This window comes from Zootoca vivipara, chromosome 6 (genome assembly GCF_963506605.1).
Source record: "Zootoca vivipara chromosome 6, rZooViv1.1, whole genome shotgun sequence".
NCBI classification, from domain to species: Eukaryota; Metazoa; Chordata; class Lepidosauria; order Squamata; family Lacertidae; genus Zootoca; species Zootoca vivipara.
In genome coordinates, this window is record NC_083281.1 from 45,591,350 (window position 1) to 45,612,303 (window position 20,954).

Genomic DNA, 20,954 nt, shown 5'->3' on the forward strand with positions numbered 1-20,954 from the left:
AAGAAGGAAGTTTTTCTTTTTTTGTCTCAAGGCAGATACTCCAAAGTGAATTCTCCTGCATCAAAGTTCATCCTAACTGCTTCTGGACAAGGCGTTTGTTTGGGGAGCAGTGTAAACCTTTGTTTTCTGCCTTTCCACTGACTCCTGTTGAGCGAACTTTATTTATATCTGCATTTTTAGTGGTGTCTGCAATTATGTTTCACCAGCTAGGAGAGGTTAGGATATGATGGCATCTCTAGGTGTCAAGGTTGCATTGTAAAGCCATGCACACAGAATGCCGCCACCACCATCTTGTGGTGACTCCTTGTAAGTACTGTATTAGGTCAATTGGTTGTGGCAAAGGGGATTGAAATGGCAACACCCTGACTACAGAATCAAGAACAGAAACCAGTCCATGGGGGGACACTGAGGGCAAAGGCAGCTTCGCGAAAAACATTTGCCAGTTTGAGAGAGTTCAACAAAGGACCGTTAGTGAGCATATAGACAGCTAACCTTATATGAAGCGGCACACCCACTATTAAGATTAGCACTGCTGTTGGTGGATTGTAGCATCTGACAGGCACCCCCATGAAACACAGAGCCATCCTCCAAAATTCACACACCTCTGCATTTTGCAATGCAACTGTTCCACTGAGTAAGGTGTATGGAAGCGCACCTCCTAAGGTAAAGTGTACATAAAATGTCGGAAGTCTGAGCATCTCTGACTTAAAGGACATCCTGTGCCCATATAGTCTTGTGGGTTTCCATAAGATGTACCCTGTTTCCCCTTTTTTAATACGTAGTCATAAAGTAAGCCATGGCAGGGTTTTTAAGCATTTGAGAAATATAAGGCATACCCCGAAAATAATCCATACTTCCGCGCCGCGGAAACCAACCCCCACAGGCACCTCCACTCAAAGAGTCACTCCATGTGGCCGGCACTGCAGGAGCGCGATCAGCCGTGAAGCGGTGCTCCAAGAGCTCCGCTTAACAACTGATCACGCTCCCGCTTTACTGGCTGCATCCCCGCGCTCCGCCTTCTCGTCCACCGCCGTCCCTGCCGCTTCCGTGCTTGCCGCCACCGCTGGGCTCACTGCTTCTTCCTTGCCTGGCCTGGCCAAGGAGCTTGGAGCACCCTGCAGCGGCGGGCGGAGCGTCTGAGCCAGTGGCCTCCGCCTGGCCACCGGAACTGGTGGCTGCTGCAGCGCCGAGCACTCAAGAGAGCCCAGCAGCACCCTGAGCTGTAAAAACTGTACTGGTATTTAAAAAAAAGAAGACATCCCACCGAAAGTAAGCCACCCTGTGTTTTTTTGAGGAACAGGGGTAGCTCAGAGGGGTTGCCTGCTTCAGAGCCTGCAGGTAAAGGTGAATAGACTGGTGAGTAGGCATAATGGGGCCTCCTCTCTGGTGGCTCCACTAGAATGCCATGCCATTCTTCTGGGCATTGGACAGGCCTCGTTTCTCATGGTAGTTAATGACCATTGGGTAGGGTAGAATGCAGGCAAACCAGTGACAGGCAGGGCCAACTAATTCTTTCTTTTCCCTGCTGAGTTTTAGAAGGGGAACACTGAGAATGATGAGAAGGGGGAAGCTGAAAACCAAGGCCTGAAATCCCCTGGACTGAGGAAGGGAGGAAGGTAAGGGTTAACTGAGGAAAGACTAAGGACCAGCCTCCGCTGCCCATTTCTCACATTTTAAAAGAAGGCTGTAAAAACCCACCTTTTTTCAAAAACCTTTGATGAGCAGGGTATGGGGGTATTGAGAGATGGCCTTTTCCCTTGTACACCCAGTAGATCCCTGTGGTCTGTGGGGGAGTTTCTCCAGTACAGTAAGTTGCAAACATTTCAGAAGCCCCCTCCGCAGTAATTCAGAGCAAGGCTGCTGCTGCTCCTGTTCGGTGCAAGAGCATTTCTGCCCAGTTATGACAGGAGCTCACTCTCTGCACTTTCTGGAAACGACTGAAGGCATTTTTTGTTCTGACAGGCTTTCCCAGCTCGATAGATGGATCTTTACCACGGGTGTCTGTTTGTCAGAGTTTTAGTCTTGTTTTAAATGTATTAGTTGTTGTTTTTAAGTGCTTTTTATCACCTTGTGTGTAAATCACCTTGAGATGGTGGTTTAGAAGCCTAGTAACATGTCAATAGTAATGATGATGATGATGATGATGATGATGATGATGATAAGAATCACGTATGGCTATGGCAGTATTACATTCTGCTGGTAGTTTTAATGTTATTGTTTCTTCTTGTAGCTCTAGCTACAGGCACTTCCAGGCTTTTGCTATTTTTGGTTGGGAATTAATCACAGCCTGGAAAATCCCGGTTGCACAATTAAAGTTGCTTTGGAGCTCTTGCATAACAAACCCCCTTCTGCAAATGCCATACCTGAATATCACACCAGGGCAGAAGCTTAATAAACAAGCTGTCTGGAAGGGACTATTTTTTGCTTTGAAAGATTTTAGGAAACAAGTTTGCTTTTGAAAACATTGTAGCCACTTTGTGGAGGATTTCCTGAAAAAGCACGAGTATACACATCTCTCCAACAAAATTCAAGTCACTTGAATTTCTGTGTCCAAAGCACATGCCCTTCCCCCTTTGGGAACTGAAAGTAAAACAGCAGCTCAATCAACGGGAAGGTGTCCCACCCGCCTTCCGAAAGCGCTCACTCTTGCTTTGACAGGAAGTGAGGCCAACTTCTGGGAAACGGGAAGTTGAGAGTTCAGCAGTTGGAGCAAACTCTTGATCGCACAGCAAGAAGGAAGCAGGGATCCGGAGACCACCCATATAAGCAGGTAAGCAGGAGTTGGGCCGAGGAGGGCAAGGAATCCTGCTCCCCTCCAAGGGCTGAAATGGGCACTCGGGGCTATATTTAAGGGATTGGGAAACCTCACACAATACACCAAGTAAAAGAAAGAAAGTTTTACCACCAGCCCTCTCCCCCGCCCCTCTTCTTCCCCAACCTTATGCTGTATATATAACATTAAGGTCTCACACTGTATGTAACTGATCAGTAGAAAAGACTCTCCGAACTGAAAATAGAGACAATGCACGTACCTTTGTAAGCCAAGAAAATCTTTAATAAAAATTGTTTGAAATAGAATAAAATCGGGGATGGGAAGGAGAGATTAATGGATCAGGTGTTGGTCTTTCTGAATTCATACGAAGTGCATTTGTTTTATTTTATACATGTACCACCTTTTCCTCCAACGTGGTGCACATGTTTCTCCTCCCCATTTTATCCTTACAACAACCCTGCGAGGTAGCTTAGGCTGGGAGGCAGTGATTGGCCCAAAGTCAACTAGTGAGCTTCATGGCTGAGTGTGTGTCTCTGTGCAATTAAAGCAGAGAACAGCTGAGTGCGTGCAAATCTTTAACTGCTTTCTGCTTTTCGCTTCTCCCCGGTGCTCTGGCCGCAGCTGAATTTCACTTTCTGACCATGGATGGCATCTGGCCTCAGGCTGCGAAAGGGAATGTAAAGTAAAGCCAGCCAACGGATGAGGCCAGCGGAAGCATCTGCCTCAGGCGGCAAAAGCATAAGAGGCAGCTCTCTCACCGAGTTTGGCAAGAGGGGGTGGGGGAACATCCCAGCTTGTGGTACACATTCCCATTTTGCCTCAGGTAGCGAAACCGATGATCTAACAGCTGTGGGGTAGAGGCCTCCACATCCCCTCTGGGCATGCTGGATCTCTGCTTTGTACAAATGCAGGGGGAACATGTTGGGAACTGCAGTTAATCCCCATGAGATTTCATCAGGTGGAGATCAAAGAGGGATAGTCTGGTGCAAAGAGCTTTGAGGCATGTGAGCACCTACTTAGGAGGGTAATGGCGATGCTCAGTGCAGCTCTGTGCCACTTTTCCATGCCGCTGACTGAAAGAGCTTCCTTCAGATTTTGCAAACGAGGCCTTGGCACCAAGCTTACGTTTACTTTAACACACAAACGCACACACAAAACCTTAGCAGATTTCTTCCTGGAAAGGGTTGGTCTGGATTAAATTGCGGGGAAGATACTGACTGGCATTCTCATGCCATTCTGGTTGCATCTATTCCCATAAACCACCATGTGTACATTTTTTGTCCACTTTTTATTTATTGTTATGGTAATGTACAGTGCCCAGCTTCAAAATGTAAGCAGAAGAGAATTCCCCAGAGCATGCCCCCCTTTAAAAATATTATTTGGATGATGATGATTATGATGATGATATATTTATTTATACCCTGCCTTTTTCCCTGATGGGAGTCAAGGTGGCTTACAGATAAAAACATAGTAATATCAATCATTTAAAAACAATTAAATATTGGTAGAGTTAAAACTATACACACATATAAAATCTGTTTAAAACACCACCAAAGAAACAGCAAGGCACCAGCCCTCTATCTAAAATCAGTCAATTCCCAAAGGAATTGGAACAAGAAAATCTTCCCCTGCCGGTGGATGGACAGCAAGGAGGGAGCCAGTCCAGCTTCTCTTAGAGTCTGGGAGTAGCCACTGATAAGGCCCTATCCCGTATCCCCACTATGCATCCCTGTGACTGAGAGAACAGCCCTCCCCGAAGATCTCAGGGCCTGGGCAGGTTTGTATGAGGAAATGCCTATGTAGATAACATGTACAGAGCATGTGTTGAGTACAATTGTCTAACAACGAAGTAAACTGGAAATAGGGCAGGAGCAGAGAAAGCTCCACAAGGCACATCTACATTTAATTTTGAAACCAGTTCAACTTCCCACTAAAGAATTCTGGTAACCTGCTGTTTTGTGAAGATGCAAGGGATTTTCTGACAAGGCTTGGACAGCAACCGTTTTCACACTTTGCTGTTTGGAATCCATCATGCGGCTGGCCCCACCATCAGGCAGGGTAAGATGCCTGCTTCAGGCAGCAGAACTTGGGTGTCATGAATGGGCAGTAGGGTGATGACTTTTTTACAACCTCATTTCCCTGTATCATAATTTGATGAGCTTTCATTAAAGATTAGATAAAATCTTACTTTCAAAGAGATTTGATAAAAAAAAAACCTGACGTGCAAAATTAAAAAAAAATTATTTATCAGTTTTTTGACCATTTTTGAAGTCACTGCAAGCAGATATAAAATTGAACCCAAGCTTTAGAGTCACATATATACAACATTATATAGGGCCATCAAACACACAAGGAAGCTTTTTTTAGCTGCAGTAACAGTATAGACGCCGCTAGAGGACGATGTTTTGCTACCTCTCCTGTAGGTTCTTTTCCCAGCATGTCCGGCAGGGTCTGCTGGCTGAGTTTTGAGGTCCCAAAAAGGGGCTTTTACCTTGCGCAGGTGTGACATTTGTATACCCTATGTTGCTAAGAACACTCCCCATTGTGGAATGTGCTGTTGTGTCCAAATTTGATACGATATATATATATATATATATAGAATTGTTAACACTATTTTATGAAATGGTAAAACGGCATACACAAAATAAAAAATGGTTTGTGCGTAACCTTTTAAAATATTTCAATGGAATATATCTCATTTTAGTCATTAATAGGCAAAAGTTCATCCATTTGTGCTACAGGAAATAATTTTTGAGAAAAAAAAATGAAAAAGTCATCACCCTAATGGGCAGCAAGTTGTCGAGCCATGATTTAATTTATCATGGTTGTACTTTTACGTCCAGGAAAAGAGAGAGGTGTGGCTGGCACTTCAGCCAGCAAAATACCTTGGGCTGGTTTAAAGCCACATTCACTCTGTACATTTAAAGTGGCATCCATCCGTCTCAAGAGACAATAGAGTTCACTTCCGGGAGTGAAATCAAACCACTGCATTAGCAGCACTGAAGTGACCTCCTGGGCAGTGTGTATGGGAGTCCTGGGCTGCCCAAACAACAAGACGCCCCCCACAGCCTCACCAATGAGGTCTAAAGGAAAGGAAAGCAACGCATCTGGCACCTGCTTGGCTATAGGAATTGCCAGAAGGTGTTGTACAAGGCAACATCCAACTGTCTTGGGCACTCCATTCCGAATTTGTGTAGGGTTTACACTTCAATCAGTCGTGTACTTCCTAGATTAGTTTAACAGTCAATCCCTCTTCCCAGGGAACTCTGGGAACTGTAGCTCTGGGGCAGGGAATAGAGGCCTCCTAACAACTCTCAGGCGCACCCTTAATAAACTACAGTACCCAGAATTCTTTGGGGGAAGCCCAAGTCTGTTTAAAGTGGTATCATTGCACTTTATATAATGCAGGCACTTTCAACAGGCAAGTCTCCACTGGATGGTGGTGATCACGAGCGCCCTTGTGTTGCCCAGCAAATCCCGTGGGAAGCATGCATGGCATTTTCCACCTGTGTTCTGCTTTGCTCACCATGTCCTTCCTTTCCCGCAGTTATGGATACCATCCAGGCCATTCTGAACGTTTCGGTCACCATCTATAACCAATGTGAGAAAATGACAGAGTGCAGTAAGCACAGAAAGCGCCTTGTTGAGCGCATTGAGACCCTTGTGCGGCAGGTCAAGCGCATACGGCAGGCCTGCACCCCCACCAGGTTCTCCAGTGACTTGGGATTGATGCTGAAACGGACGCTGAACGTCCTGGAAGAGGCCCAGACAGAGCTTCGCGAGTACGGTGACCTGTCCCAGTTGCAGCGGTACTTGAAGGCTCACAAAATGCTGAAGAACTTTGAAAGAATGAACATGGACATCAGTGATGTTGGTCATGACCTGATGAGGCAACTAGAGATCGAGAAGCTATTGGATGACCGTCAAGACCTCATAAAATTTAAGAAGCCTCTTGTGGCCCAGGAAGGCAGACAGGATCTTGTCGAGGACTATGTATCTTTGCAGGAGATGAACAAAGGTGCACCCGAGTTTCTTGCAAATCCTCTGCCTTTAAGAACAGTGGAGCAGGAAAGGGAACAAGCAGGCCAGCATTGGCGGGGTGGAATTGGGGGGGGAGACGGGGATGGTGGCAGCCACCAGCCAGGGGCTTGTCCTTAGGTAGGGCCTTTTGAGTGGCGGCATGATTTAAGTCAGTGTTTCTCAACCAGTGTGCCTCCAGATGTTTTGGGACTACAACTCCCATCATCCCTAGCTAGCAAGACCAGTGGTCAGGAATGATGGGAGTTGTAGTCCCAAAACATCTGGAGGCACACTGGTTGAGAAACACTGATTTAAGTTAGTAGTCTTCAACCTTTTCAGACTCAGGACCTGCTTCTCCCTTAGGAATTATGGGAAGTGTTGTTTGTTAAAGATGCAGTGAGTTTTGGGAGCCCCCTCCCCCCAATTCCCTCAAAGAGCTGCAGTTCAGAGTGATTTAACAATCCACCCTCCTTCCCACTGAACTTGGGAAATTGTAGTTTTGTGACAGGAACAAAGGCCTCCTAACATCTCTCAGCACCCTTAACAAACCACACAGCTCCTGGGATTCTTTGGGGGAAGCCACAACTAAAATGCATGGTGTTAATGTGGCCTAATTCAGGCATCAAAAGTCGCCTAAGTGCCCCACTGGCTTCTGGGTGTTTCTATGTATACAGTATCTCCCCCCCCCCTTGGGATAACCACAACCTTAGCTGTGCTCTGTGGCCACCCTGTACCTCAAGAACAAGGAAATACATTTGGCTCATTATCACTTCATTGCCGTGCTCTGCAGGAGTGTTTCCTTGTTGGGGCCTTGCTCGGAACTCAAAAGACTCAGAGCACAAATTAAGATGGCAGGGAGCAGGATTCTCACCAACACTGGACCTTGTTAACACACTTAGCCAGCTTGTAACCATTTAAAAAAAATGATTAAAAAGGCTGGAAAGTGGCAGAAGATCGAAGGCTCACTGCAAAAGATTCTGGGTTTGAGCCCCTTCTAGTGCTACTGTTTGTGTGCTTTTCCATTGAAACCTTTTGGAACCAGAAGTACCTGGTAAGATATAGAGATAGCTCACATACAGTACCTTGTTTCCCCCCACACACACCTTCCAAGCTCCCAAGAAGCAGCTTTTGAAGTGAGTGTCTTAAAACCAGTCCCAAGCTAATCTCTCTGTTATGGGGGCCAAATGTACTTGCCTTAATTAGAGAGCAGGAGGCTCAGACATATGTCCGAGCCAGTTTCATAGCAAAGTGTGCAACCAGATCAGGCAAGCTTCTCAAACCCACAACTGTCTTTTATTGCTGCACCACTTCAGCTTCAAAGCTTATTATCCTGGCTCGTTAACCAACATTAGAAATAAACAAGCGTTTGAAGGCCCACCGCATGATCCTTTACAGATGGGAGGGCGTGCCACAGGCTGGGTGCGACTACCGAGAAGGCCCTCTGCCTGTTTACCTGTACCCTCACTTCTTGCAATGAGGGAACCACCAGAAGCCCCCTCAGAACTGGAACTGGTTTGAACGATGTGGGTAGAGATACACAATGAAGGTTCTGGTACTGCACTCCAAGGAGCCTGGCTTAAATACAGTTCAAAGGGGGAGGGGTAGATGACACACAGCTGGCTCAAACATCTCTCCTCCAGAGGAGGCTGACAGCAGCAAAAAGTGAATGTTGGGGAAGACAATGACGGCAAGTCTCTCTTCCCCAGCCCTCCTGGAAGTACCAGTTGTTGGTGCAAGTCTTATTGCACTTCCAGTTTATTTTCTTCTGAAATACTGAAACTTGAATATTGCCAGCTCACCATGTGGGGATCTCCAAGTGACTGTGGGCCTCTCTCCCAATTCTGATCTGTTTCCATAGGCTCCTTTCTAACCCCCTTCCTTTTCCTCCAGTCCAGGATGCTGCTGCTTTCATGGGAATCACCGAAATACCCAAAAGCCAGATCACCAATGTGACCACCCTGATGGAGTGTGAGAGCTATACCCTGTGCAGTGGAAAGTACAATTATTGCTCTGTGGCCATCAAAGTCTTCAAGAACCCTTTGACTGAGAACAAACCACAGTGAGTGCCTCTTTTTGGTCCTCTTCTTGAGTGATGGGTACAAGTGGCCACCTTTACATTGCAAAGCTAACCTAACCACCCTTACAGAGGGAAGAAGAAGAAGAGGAAGAGTTTGGATTTGATATCTCGCTTTATCACTACCCGAAGGAGTCTCAAGTAGCTAACAATCTCCTTTCCCTTCCTCCCCCACAACAGACACCCTGTGAGGTGGGTGGGGCTGAGAGACTTCAGAGAAATGTGACTAGCCCAAGGTCACCCAGCAGCTGCATGTGGAGGAGCGGAGACACGAACTCGGTTCCCCAGATTACGAGTCTACCACTCTTAACCACTACACCACACTGGCTCTCTCCATCAGGGAACTGATGGAGAGACTTTTGGCTCCATCACAGAGACTGATCTCTCTGTTGCTTCCCCCAGGGATGTGAGGAGCATCTTTCGGACCGAAATCAAGACTATGAAGAAGTTTGAGTCTCCCTACATCGTCCGACTGTATGGGATGTGTATAGATGAGAGTGGTAAGACCTTTGCTCTTTGTGTGTATATGTGTGTTTGGGAGGGTGGGGGAAGCTAAGAATTCATCCCTCCACAGTGGTTAATGCATGTCTGTCTTTAACTTTCTTTATGTGGTTTTTACTGTATGGCTTTATGTATTTTTTTGTAAACTGCTTTGATATTTTTCACAAAATAGCAGTCTCTAAAATATATTTTATAAATAAAACAGAAGAAAGAATACACAGCCAGATATTGAACCAAGAAACATTATAGTTCTGTCCATTGTATTCATAAATAACAACAACAACAATTTATTGGTCAAGTACCAACACACTTGGAATTTTGCTTCGGCTACATTGCAGTGTAAACGCACCTTATACAAACACTGTTCCACATACAATAAAATAGCACAGCAAAGGAACCCCAACCATAACTGGCCTTCCCTTCCGCTACACAACTACGAATTTAACAATTTGATGACATAAGGGGAAAAAAATCTTCCTGTGCTTAGCTGTTTTTGTGTATAGAGTCCTGTAGCGATGTCTAGATGGAAATAAATCAAACAGATGATGACCGGGATGCAAAGGATCTGCGACAATTCGCTCTGCTCTCTTCCTAGTTTGGATAGCATAAAGTGTCTCTATTGAAGGCAAACTAGCACCAATTACCCTTTCTGCAATTCTTACTGCTTGTTGGAGCCTTTTCTTTTGGTGCAGTGCTGTGCCTCACCCTCAACTTCACAGGAGCTAAGTTTTATTTCAAATAGCACCAGGTCTTCCACTTAGCCTCTCCTGACCAGGAATATGTGCTCTCCGCTCTGTTTTCATGAATGTGTCAAGGAGCTGAAAACTGTTTGGTAGCAGAACACAAAAGACAAGGACAGCCACCGACTGAAATGGAGTAGCAATTCATCAATTGTCTTCTTTGCCATAGGCTTCCCTCCTGTTTACTCCATCATCACAGAATATTGTGAAAAGGGTACCCTGAGGCAAGTGCTGAAAAAGGAGCCTGACTTATCCTGGAAGATTCGCTTGGAAATGGCAACGGGTGCTGCCATCGGCCTGTACAGGTACATGGAGAAAGGGCTCTACCATTGTGTTTGCACAGCACCCTCCCACTCTCCCTCCAGTAAGTGGCAGTGACTCTGCTGCCTGGAGGTCAGGTACACACAGCATTGGGATACGGTTGGCTTTTTCCTCCCCTTCTTGGTTCTTTTTGACTGCAGGTTGCATCAGACGGGGGACAAGCCTCAGGTGCATTACTGCATCAACAGCACCAGGTTCCTGGTTGCCGAAGGCTACCATGTAAAGGTGAGAGCTGTGTAAAGGGGTCATGGCTTCAAAGAAGGCTTAGAAAGGCATATCTGCCTTGCACACTTTCAGTGGCTTAAGGATCATTTTCACCCTCCATGGAAGTCCGGAAACTGGAGACCTGCAGGGAGGGGCTGATAATTGGACAGGTCTGCCCAATATATTCCATACTCACCTTCAAATGTCTGTATCTCTAGCTGTCTGTGTGTGTGTGTGTGTGTGTGTGTGTGTGTGTGTGTGTTGCATTGCTAACCCTTGGCTACAGAGCTAGAGTCATAGAATTTGGAGGGTCCCCCAAAGGTCATCTACTCCAACCCACTACTGCTATGGGTACCAGCCTCCCTGGTTAGCTATCCAGCCACCACCTTCTGAGGCACACTCTTCCACCCTCAAAACAGCCCGTCCTGTCAGGATGCTCTCCTCAATGTTTAGTCTTAACCCCATTTTCTTGATCACACGGCATTCTCTCTGCTCTTCTCAGCTCTCTGGGTTTGAACTGAGTCAAACAGTCTCTTCCATCAGACGGAAGCCCAAGGAGAAACCCAAAAAAGAGGTCAGTGCTTCAGCCTACATCTGCCCCGAGGGTCTGCGGTCAGTGGAGCATCAATACAACCTGGCCAGCGAAATATACAGGTATCTTATCGCAAAGTACTGCCACACCCCGTTTTTATTTATCGGGGCATCTTCATTCCATTCTTTAGCCAAAAAAGCTGCTTTACAAAATCCCATAGTAAGGCAACCCCTGCCTGCAGGCTTATACTCTAAAATACATGACACAAAAGGAAAAAGGGATGGGGTGGGATGAGGAAAGAAAGCTCAGGCACCTGTTGGGGTGGAAACAACTGAAGGATGGACTGACTGCTACTAAGTGAGGGAAGGTCAAAGGCAGCTGGCCAGTCTGTGGAGATACTTCGCATCCCCAGAGGACCACAACTTATGGACAACTCATGGGCTGGATGGGCAGAACCAGCCCACGTCTCCTGTATGTGTTAATTAAATGAGATGCATGTCATGGCATCATAGAGTTTCTAATTACTTCTGCACAGGGCGGTGTTGGGCACCTGCCAAGGTCTGAGTTCCTCCACTGCCACCTCCTGGAGCCTCCTGGCCCTGCTTCTCTTCCCCCTGCTGTTGCTGCTAGTTCACTTGCCCTCTCTGAGCATGTAAGCAGCTGGCAAGAGGGTGGAGGTGGGACAGAATCCTAGAGAGCCCAAAAGATTATTTCATTTAGGGGTGGACAAGTAATAAAAGGAGGGAGGAAAAATGGGGAAAGAGTATGGAGTGGAGTGTAAGGAAGTATATCAAAGTTCTGATTTTCCCTAGGATGCTTCTTCCCAAATGTGAAATTCCTTTAAAAAAAACCAATTCATATTTTTGGCACCCCTGCTTTGCTGGTGCCCTAAGCATGTGCTTAGTTTGCCTGTTGGGTAATCCAGCACTGGAAGCGGGGCTGCCTCTAATGGCTTCTTGCCTGCTCTCCGCCCCCAGCAAAACAGTAACCACCACCCTGCAGCTGGCCTGCCTCCTACTCTTATTTGCTGGCTGCCTCTTGCAGAGAGGAGGGGATGTGCCATGCACAATGATGCCCTGTGAGGCATGTGCTGTTTCACAAAACCATCACTGGGGAGATGGGAAAGTCAAGCTGGGGAGCTACCAACCAGTTTGACAGATGCTGCTTTCTAACAAATTCCAGAACAGCCAGCGAGGTTGACATTTTGTCCACTGTTTCCTCTGGAAAAAGGCCTTCACCATGTCCCTTGGTTGTTCCTATCATCATCATTTTTAATTTGTATACCGTCTTTCTATCTTACAATACTCAAGGCGGTTTACAAGCTGAAGAAACTAAAAAATGTACCGTACATCTTATAACAATCCAATGCAGGCTTCCTCAACCTCGGTCTGCCAGATGTTTTTGGCCTACAACTCCCATGATCCCTAGCTAGCAGGACCAGTGGTCAGGGATGCTGGGAACTGTAGTCTCAAAACATCTGGAGGGCCGAGACTGAGGAAGCCTGATCTAATGCAATACAAATATGTGATAATAAAACAAAACTTTGAAATAAGCAACCTACATCAAAAAAGTAATATTCAACAATCATTAGAATAGTATAAAATAATATCAATAATAAAGCCCTTTACGGCCTAGGACCCTCGTACTTACGGGACTGTCTCTCCCGGTATGCCCCGCGGAGGACCTTAAGGTCCATAAACAGTAACACCTTAGAGGTCCCAGGCCCGAAGGAAATCACATTAGCCTCAACTAGAACCAGGGCCTTCTCAACATTGGCTCCGACCTGGTGGAATGCTCTGTCTTCTGAGACCAGGGCCCTGCGGGACCTGAATTTTTTCCGCAGGGCCTGTAAGACAGAGTTGTTCACCTGGCTTTTGGCTTGGAGCCAAGCTGATCCCCTCCCCCATTTCCCTTTTCCCTTTTCCTTCCGTAGGAGGCTGAATTTTAATTTTAATGTGTATTTAATTTTGTTCTTATGTTGTAATTCAATCAGCTGTTTCATATCCGGTGTTAGCCGCCCTGAGCCCGGCCTTGGCTGGGAAGGGCGGGGTATAAATAAATTATTATTATTATTATTATTATTATTATTATTATTATTATTATTATATGAAAGTTAAACAGAAATCCACTCAACAGTTACAATAAATAATTTCTAACAACGGCAAGCCACAGTACATAAAATAATACAATATAAATTGAGAAGCAGAGACTAGAGGGTGGAGCAAGGCAGGTGGAAGGAGGCCTTGCCTGACAAAGTCTCTCCCCTCACAGTTCTTCCTCCAGGATCGGCTCCCTTATGAGGACTCCTAGGGCCGGAGGGTAGGGCAAGGCAGGTGGAAGGATCTTCCTGTCCACCTGGAAATGGAAAGGCCTCCATCCAGGACTGGCCTGCTCATGAGGCAAGGTAAGCCAGTGGCCTCAGGGCAGCCAGCTCCACACAGCTGAGAGTGGCAGCAGATCCTTCTCCACCGCCCACCCATAGGTGTGAGCAATGCTGGGTGTGCACTGGAGAAGGAGCAGACGGTGTGGTGCACGTGGTGTTTCTGTTTCCTCTTCGCAGCAAAGCGTCCTGGGCTAGCCCTGCCTCCATGGAGAGCGGCTGACCTGGTGAACTTGGCTACCTTCCACCTGTGGAGGTTCTGTGACATCCCAGTCCCCAGGCATGGTTGAAAGCAGGCAGAGAGCTCACCTGCCATCGGTCGGCCATAGCCTTGGGGGTACAGGGCAAGCATATCATTCCATTCACACCACTGGTGTGTTTGCTTCGTTTCAGCTTTGGGATTGTCCTGTGGGAGATCGCAACTTGCAAGATCCCATTTGAAGGTGAGGCACGGATGGGGGGCAGGGTTGGGAAAGGATCAGCAGGCAGGCTCTGCAGATTTAGGAGCACAACTGAGACTACAATCCGCTGCTGCTAGGGGAGGGGAACTGTTTTTCAGAAGCCGTCTGAGATTCCTTGCACTTCCCTTTACATGTAAACATTACAGACTGGCAAAATGTAAGACCTGATGAAATAGATGTAACTGCTGATTCCTGATATTTGGAGCAAAGCTATAATTGTTGTTGTTGCTTAGTCGTTTAGTTGTGTCCGACTCTTTGTGACCCCATGGACCAGAGCACGCCAGGCACTCCTGTCTTCCACTGCCTCCCGCAGTTTGGTCAGACTCACGTTCGTAGCTTCGAGAACACTGTCCAACCATCTCATCCTCTGTCATCCCCTTCTCCTTGTGCCCTCCATCTTTCCCAACATCAGGGTCTTTTCCAGGGAGTCTTCTCTTCTCATGAGGTGGCCAAAGTATTGCAGCCTCAGCTTCACGATCTGTCCTTCCAGTGAGCACTCAGGGCTGATTTCCTTCAGAATGGATAGGTTTGATCTTCTTGCAGTCCACAGGACTCTCAAGAGTCTCCTCCAGCACCATAAAGCTATAATAATCCCTGTTTAAAAAGCTCAAAGAAAAAGTAGATAGACTTAGCAGGCTTAATTTTAGCAGCCTCCTTTCAGTTATAGAGAAGTGATGTGCCAGGTTTTTAATCCAAACTTCTGACTTGGGTTGAAGACAACCATCTCCCAGTGGAGAAACAGATTCCTCTCAGAGCAGGTCAATGTATTATTTGCTGCAGTGTATTAGCCCACATTGCAGAGAGAGAAACATACCTCATTTCCTGGCAGTAGATTTTTCTCTACTTCCATTGATTTTAAGTCTGCTTTGGTCTTGGTTCCAAAGGAACTGTTACCGTATGATCCAAATTCACCCTCTGTGGTGAGCTGAGCCTAGGGATAGATGAACATGTCAGTTCCTGCTTCTCTCACTATCTATTCCAGGCATCCCCAAACTTCGGCCCTCCAGATGTTTTGGACTACAATTCCCATCTTCCCCGACCACTGGTCCTGTTAGCTAGGGATCATGGGAGTTGTAGGCCAAAACATCTGGAGGGCCGCAGTTTGGGGATGCCTGACCTCCCCCCTCCGAAGTTCAGCTCACATTTCTGCATCACTGTGCTTTTTTCTTTCTTTAAAAAGTCCTCATGAAAACCCATCAGCATTTCAGTTCACAATATACACATTTTGCATGCGTTTTTGCCCAGTATACACATTTTTGCTAGCATTTTCCCTCAATACATTTTCACTAATAAATGCATTTTATACACTTTACTCACACATTTCCTCCACTTTCCTCTCCTTCCTTGGAGGTTTTAAAGCAGAGGTTAGATGGTCATTTGTTATGGATGCTTCAGCTGAGATTCCTAAATTGCTAGGGCTTGGACTACATGACCCTTGAAGGTATTCCAACTCTACAATTCTGTGATATTTTGTACGCATTATTTGGTTGTAGAACTGCATCAAAAATTTCAGAGAGGTGGTAATTTCAAAGGATGGCTATGTGAGTTTTAGTCCGCATACTCTTTGAGATGAATGGATGTGATTAACAAGTTTATTAATGTCTACTTTGAGTAGAACTCAGTTGGCTCCAGCCCTAAAATCCTAAGCAAACTGAATTTCTCCCACATCCCTAACTGAGCCATGTGTCTATCCTGCTACTATCTTGAGGAAGTAGGACTCCAAACCTTTGCATGTACATAGTCAGATTGCCCCTTTTATGTTGGTGGAGGAGGCAGGAGGCAGGTGGTGGCGCTGTGCTTGTTGGGATGGGTGGGGCGACGTGGCACCAAGAGAGCTGGGAAGCCACTGGCACCAACCTGGAGTCACCTTGCTTCACCCCATCCTCATGCAGATTGACACAGTGCTGGGAGGACACCGCTGCTTCCAGCCACACATTCCAAGAGTCACCACTAGAGCCGAGATCTCTGTGTGGTTCTATATCACTTCCTGACCTGCTTTTCCACTACAACTCTCTTCCCCAGCTGCTTGTCTTCTTATGAAATCCCAGACAAGGGAAGATACACATCTAGATCCCAGTGTGTGTGTGGAAAGGATTGGAGCAGAACAGGGGCTGGCAGGGGCTGCTTATGTACTTACTCCGTCATTTCTCCTTTGAAACTTGAATGCCCTCCCGCAACAGCTTTTCTTACAGTTTTGGTCCCTGCCTTTGCAGTCAGTGTTCATTGAGGCCTAAGAGCAAGGTTGTACAGTATATCTCTCTGTGTGCCCACATGGAGCCACCCAGGCCCAGATTCCTATCCCTGGCTGGATCTACACAAATATAAGAAATGCTATGGGGAAGAAACGCTCTCTCTCTCTCCCTCTCTCTCTAGAGAGAGCTCCCAATACAATTTGCCATTGACTTTAGATTGCAGCTCTACAGCCCTATCTGGTGTCACATTTTTATAACGCACTTATAACATCATAATTGTAGCTGTGTAGCTGAGTCCCCTGTGATTATTAACTCAGGTTGCACTTCAAAGGAGATCCATGATAAGGTTTGCAACCGGGAGCAAGAACCTCTGGGAGAAGACTGCCCCCCACACCTGCAGGACATCATCAACAAATGCCGGGATTTCGACCCTTCCCAGCGGCCAACTGCTGAAGGTACTAGTGACCTGGCCTGTAGCAAGCCTTGGGGACCACAGCTGTGGGCATGACGGCTAAAGGGATCCAAACCATCATAACCTCTCCTTCCTCCACAAGCAAAGCTGGCATAGGTAGCCTCTCCCTGCCCCCCCACCCCCAGCTTGGCCTCACTATTTGGAAAGTTCCATTATTTTCTTTTCTTTTCTTAAAAAAAAAGGTAACTCACAACGTATGCACATTTAACTTGCCCGTATTCAGCTTTAAGCACATGGTAGACAAACAAAAATCGGGGCAAAAGTTCAGGAAAAAAGACTTTGGCAATCCCACTTGCCACCGAAAGCAGTGTGTTTTGACTATACACAATTTTGGCTTAATGTGCTGTCCCCGAAATGTAACCCCCATGTAAGATGAGAGTTGTCTATACTATCAAACAGGCACCAGACAACAACAGCATAAAGAAAAGGGAAACAAAAAGCAAGCAACATGTCCCCCCCCCACTCAGTAAAAAAGCAAACAAGCAGGCAAAACAACAGGACATACCTGTGTGGCCTGCAATGGTCTAAGACAAATGCAATATACATCTGAAAACTAACTTGTGTTAACAAAAGAATACTAGAGGCAATGCACCTAGAATTAAGACACCAGGCCCCTCCAAAACAACACAACAATAAGCAACAATGGTGGTGGTAGTGTTCCTCTGGGTAAGAATTAATAAAGGAATTAAAAGGGTAACCAATCCTCATGGAATTTGTCTCTGTCAAGTTTCACCCCTCACGACTTTACAGTTTTTGCTTTAACTTGCAGTTCTGCAAAAGTAATTGATAAGTAACTCTTCCACAAAATGCAATCTCCATTTGAGCAGCCACCCAAAGGTGAAGTGTTAACAATTAAAATATTACACTTTTTATTAGCTCATTCTGAAAACCGGCTTGCCTTTGTTCTTGCAGAGATTGTGAACCAACTCATTGTTCCTGACCTTTTGAAGGAGTGAGAGCCTGACCACATGATGGGGGACCTGGAATGCAAGAACTTGTTCTCGGCACAATCTTGCAGGGCCACCTTGAGCATCAGCACAAAGCCAAGCACCTTTTCTTTTTCAACATGGAGTGCCTGTGCACATGGCCAATGGGCATGTGCCTACAGCCCTTGGTCAAATTGGCGCACTGTCATAACTTGTTAACCTGGGCCTGGTTCACATGCAATGCTGTTTAACTGTGTTTGTTTAATTGTGGTTTGTTCACTGCTAATAAGCCACAGTCTCAATCCATGGTCTGCTATTATCTTATAAACCTTGGTTTGTCTTCACTATGGCTTAGTGTTACAGGTGAATGCAGAATCCTTCCTCCTTAGCCATGATTTTTTTTTAACCACTCCATCCCAGATGCTTATCAGATTCAGCAGCAGTAAGTTCTATTATATGGTCACAGATCTGGAAAACTAATCCTTACAACGGCATGAGGCAAGAGCTGCTGGAAAACAAAACAAACTATGGGGAAAGGACAGCTAGGGATTCTTGTGCATGTGGCTTTGCATTATACTATCTGTACATTATAGAAATTGTGGCTTAGCGTTATATGTGAGCATAGCCTTAGTAAGCTTCAATGCACTGTTGCTTCTTACAAGCCAGCTCAAAGCCCCACCCCATAATTCAATAAAATTATACTGAACCCATAGTAGGAATTACTGTGTGTTCTTCTGACCACAATTTAAAGGATGATATGCAGCCAGAAAGAGCATGTAAGAGGGCAATCAAAATAATGTCCTATGAGAAAAGACTAAAACGAGTTGGGGCGGTTGACCTTCAGCTGGCCTCCCATGCAAAATTTTCTGCTATTACCCCCCCCCCCAACCTATTTTTGGCATCAGCGGCAACAATACAAATAAAATAGATACAGTAGCACTGGAGTGGATAGAGCCCAGTGCTCTGATAGAGATGTTGCAATGATGGGTGCCAATCTGAACCTTTTCTTTGGTTTATTTCTGGAGATCATGGCATCAATGCAGTGGGCATAACTTGATATAAAAAAACCCATTGTGAACTGTAGTGATTCTGCTACTATTCCTTAAACGTGTCCTGGAATGTACTGAAATCATAACACTTTAAAGATCAGCACACTAATCCATGCTACCAGCAAAGTTTGATTATCATCTTCTGTAGGAAAGAATGGAGTTCTGCAGACAGTGGAATCTTCTTCCAGAGGGAAAGTCATGATTCAAGAAGCATGCAAGATTATCGGTTAGCTATTTATCACTAAAGTCATGTCCTGTCAGCTTCAAGCTTAGCAAGGTAAACAGAATAGCAAACAGAAATAAACAAAGGTACAAAATGGAATAAAGATGTTATAGCACACACTCATCTGGGGAGACCCCTCCCTTATCCATATAGTAATATTGACCCAATATTTTGCAGGTTTTCAATGGTTGGGTTGCTCAAATGCTCCAGCTGTTCTAGATTCAGGTAGGTAGCCATATTGGTCTGACACAGTTGAAATACATAATTTTTTTAAAAAAAATTGTCCAGTAGCACCTTAGAGACCAACTAAGTTTGTTCTTGGTATAAGCTTTCGTATGCATGCACACTTCAGATACCAGCTGGACCATGTTTTTGCTTTAAAATCTCAATAACCAGTTTCATGTCTCGCTGGACCATGGGCCAAGTAATTGGGGGGTGGGGTGGAGGCGTAGCCTTGCCCTGACCATTAGGTCCAGTTGCGGACGACACTGGGGTTGCGCGGTCATCTCGCTCTATAGGCCGAGGGAGCTGGCGTTTGTCCGCAGACAGCTTTCAGGTCATGTGGGCAGCATGACTAAGCCGCTTCTGGCTAACCAGAGCAGCGCACAGAAACGTCGTTTACCTATTTATCTACTTGCACTTTAACGTGCTTTCGAGCTGCTAGGTTGGCAGGAGCTGAGACGGAGCAACGGGAGCGCACTCCGTCACAGGGATTCGAAGCGCCGACCTTCTGATCGAAGGTCGGCAAGCCCTAGGGCTAGGCTCTATGGTTTAGACCACAGCGCTGTTGGGGTTAAAAGCAAAATCAGCAGAAACTGGTTGAGGAACTTACACATAGAGACCAAGACTTAAACAAATGCTTGGTTTAATGGAGAAAGTAAATTTAACAAAAATTAAATCAGGCTTATACAAAATACCCACACAACCAAACCACCCACCAAGAGCACACTGGGAAAACGCCCAGCACAGAGGCAACACACAACACCCCTGATATACCCTGCATCATCAGCTTCACAGCAACACCTGTAGAGCTGCTCCACAGCTGCAGAGCCCCAGTCATTAAATCTTTCCTGACTCTTAAAGGTACAGTGAAACAATAATGACACTTTTACACAATCATTCAACATATCCCCTGCAGTTCATTATTGTGAAACAGAGACAAACTTTGTACATGTCTTTCATGCGCAACTTTTGGAAGTGCTTTAGTAAAGATGTCTGCAACTTGTCTGTCACCTGGAACATATTCAAAAACAATTGTTTTGTCAGCAATCAAATTCTTTACAAATTGTAAACGTAATCTCAACACTCTAGTGCGCTGTGTGTTGGTTTCTGAGCACAGGATAGCAAGTCCACTCTGGGAATCGAGATAAACTTTTACTGGGAGTGATACTGGCATCTTTAAGTCTTCAAATATTTGTAAATACCACTCTATATCACGAATGGCCTGAGTACAGGCATATAACTCACTTTCAGTTGAAGAAAGACAATTAATCATTTGATTCTGTGCTTTCCATTCAAAAGGACACCCATTATAAAAATAAACCATACCAGATGTACCTTTGTAATTATTTTGCTCTACAGCATGAGATGCATCACAATATATTTCAAAACCTTTGTCAATAGATGGTGTAAATTCCAATCTGTAATGTTTTGTGTGTTTGAGGTACATCACCACTCTCTTAAGAGCTTTGAAGCATTGGGTAGTGGGTTTTTCTACAAATTTTGCCAGAAAATGAAAAGCATAAGTTACATCTGGCCTTGAAACTCTTTGAATAAAATTGAGCTTGCCTATGGCAGAGCGATACAAAGTTTTGTCAGAGAACATGTTATTGCCATCTGTAAAAGTAAAACCACATACCATAGGCGTTTCTTTCCCATTTGCATTCTTTAAACATAACATTTCAACAAGATCATCTATTTTTGCATTTTGATGAATCAGATAAGAACCATTTTTGCCTTCTTCAATTTGCATGGATATATAGTTTTTAGCTTTGCCTAATTCTACCACATCAAATTTTTCTTGTAACAGTGACACTATCTGTGTATATTCATGTTTAGTTTTTGTAGAAATTAGTAAATCATCTAC

At 45.5% G+C, this 20,954-nt stretch overlaps 1 protein-coding gene across 2 annotated transcripts; it reads left to right on the top strand.

The window, feature by feature from the left end:
* Positions 1-2,317: 2,317 nt before the first annotated feature.
* Positions 2,318-19,629, top strand: MLKL (mixed lineage kinase domain like pseudokinase). Of its 2 annotated transcripts, XM_035117885.2 has the most exons (10): positions 2,352-2,770; positions 6,321-6,791; positions 8,684-8,852; positions 9,270-9,367; positions 10,278-10,413; positions 10,570-10,654; positions 11,136-11,287; positions 13,939-13,988; positions 16,516-16,653; positions 17,583-19,629. In XM_035117885.2, the coding sequence occupies exons 2-10, from the start codon at positions 6,323-6,325 to the stop codon at positions 17,624-17,626; spliced, it is 1,341 nt and encodes a 446-aa protein (XP_034973776.1). In that variant the 5' UTR covers positions 2,352-2,770; positions 6,321-6,322; the 3' UTR covers positions 17,627-19,629. The 2 variants fall into 2 exon arrangements, with proteins under 2 accessions (XP_034973777.1, XP_034973776.1); XM_035117886.2 differs by lacking the exons at positions 13,939-13,988; positions 16,516-16,653; positions 17,583-19,629 and adding an exon at positions 13,437-13,932 and having other exon boundaries at positions 2,318-2,770.
* The last annotated feature ends 1,325 nt before the right edge of the window (positions 19,630-20,954 follow it).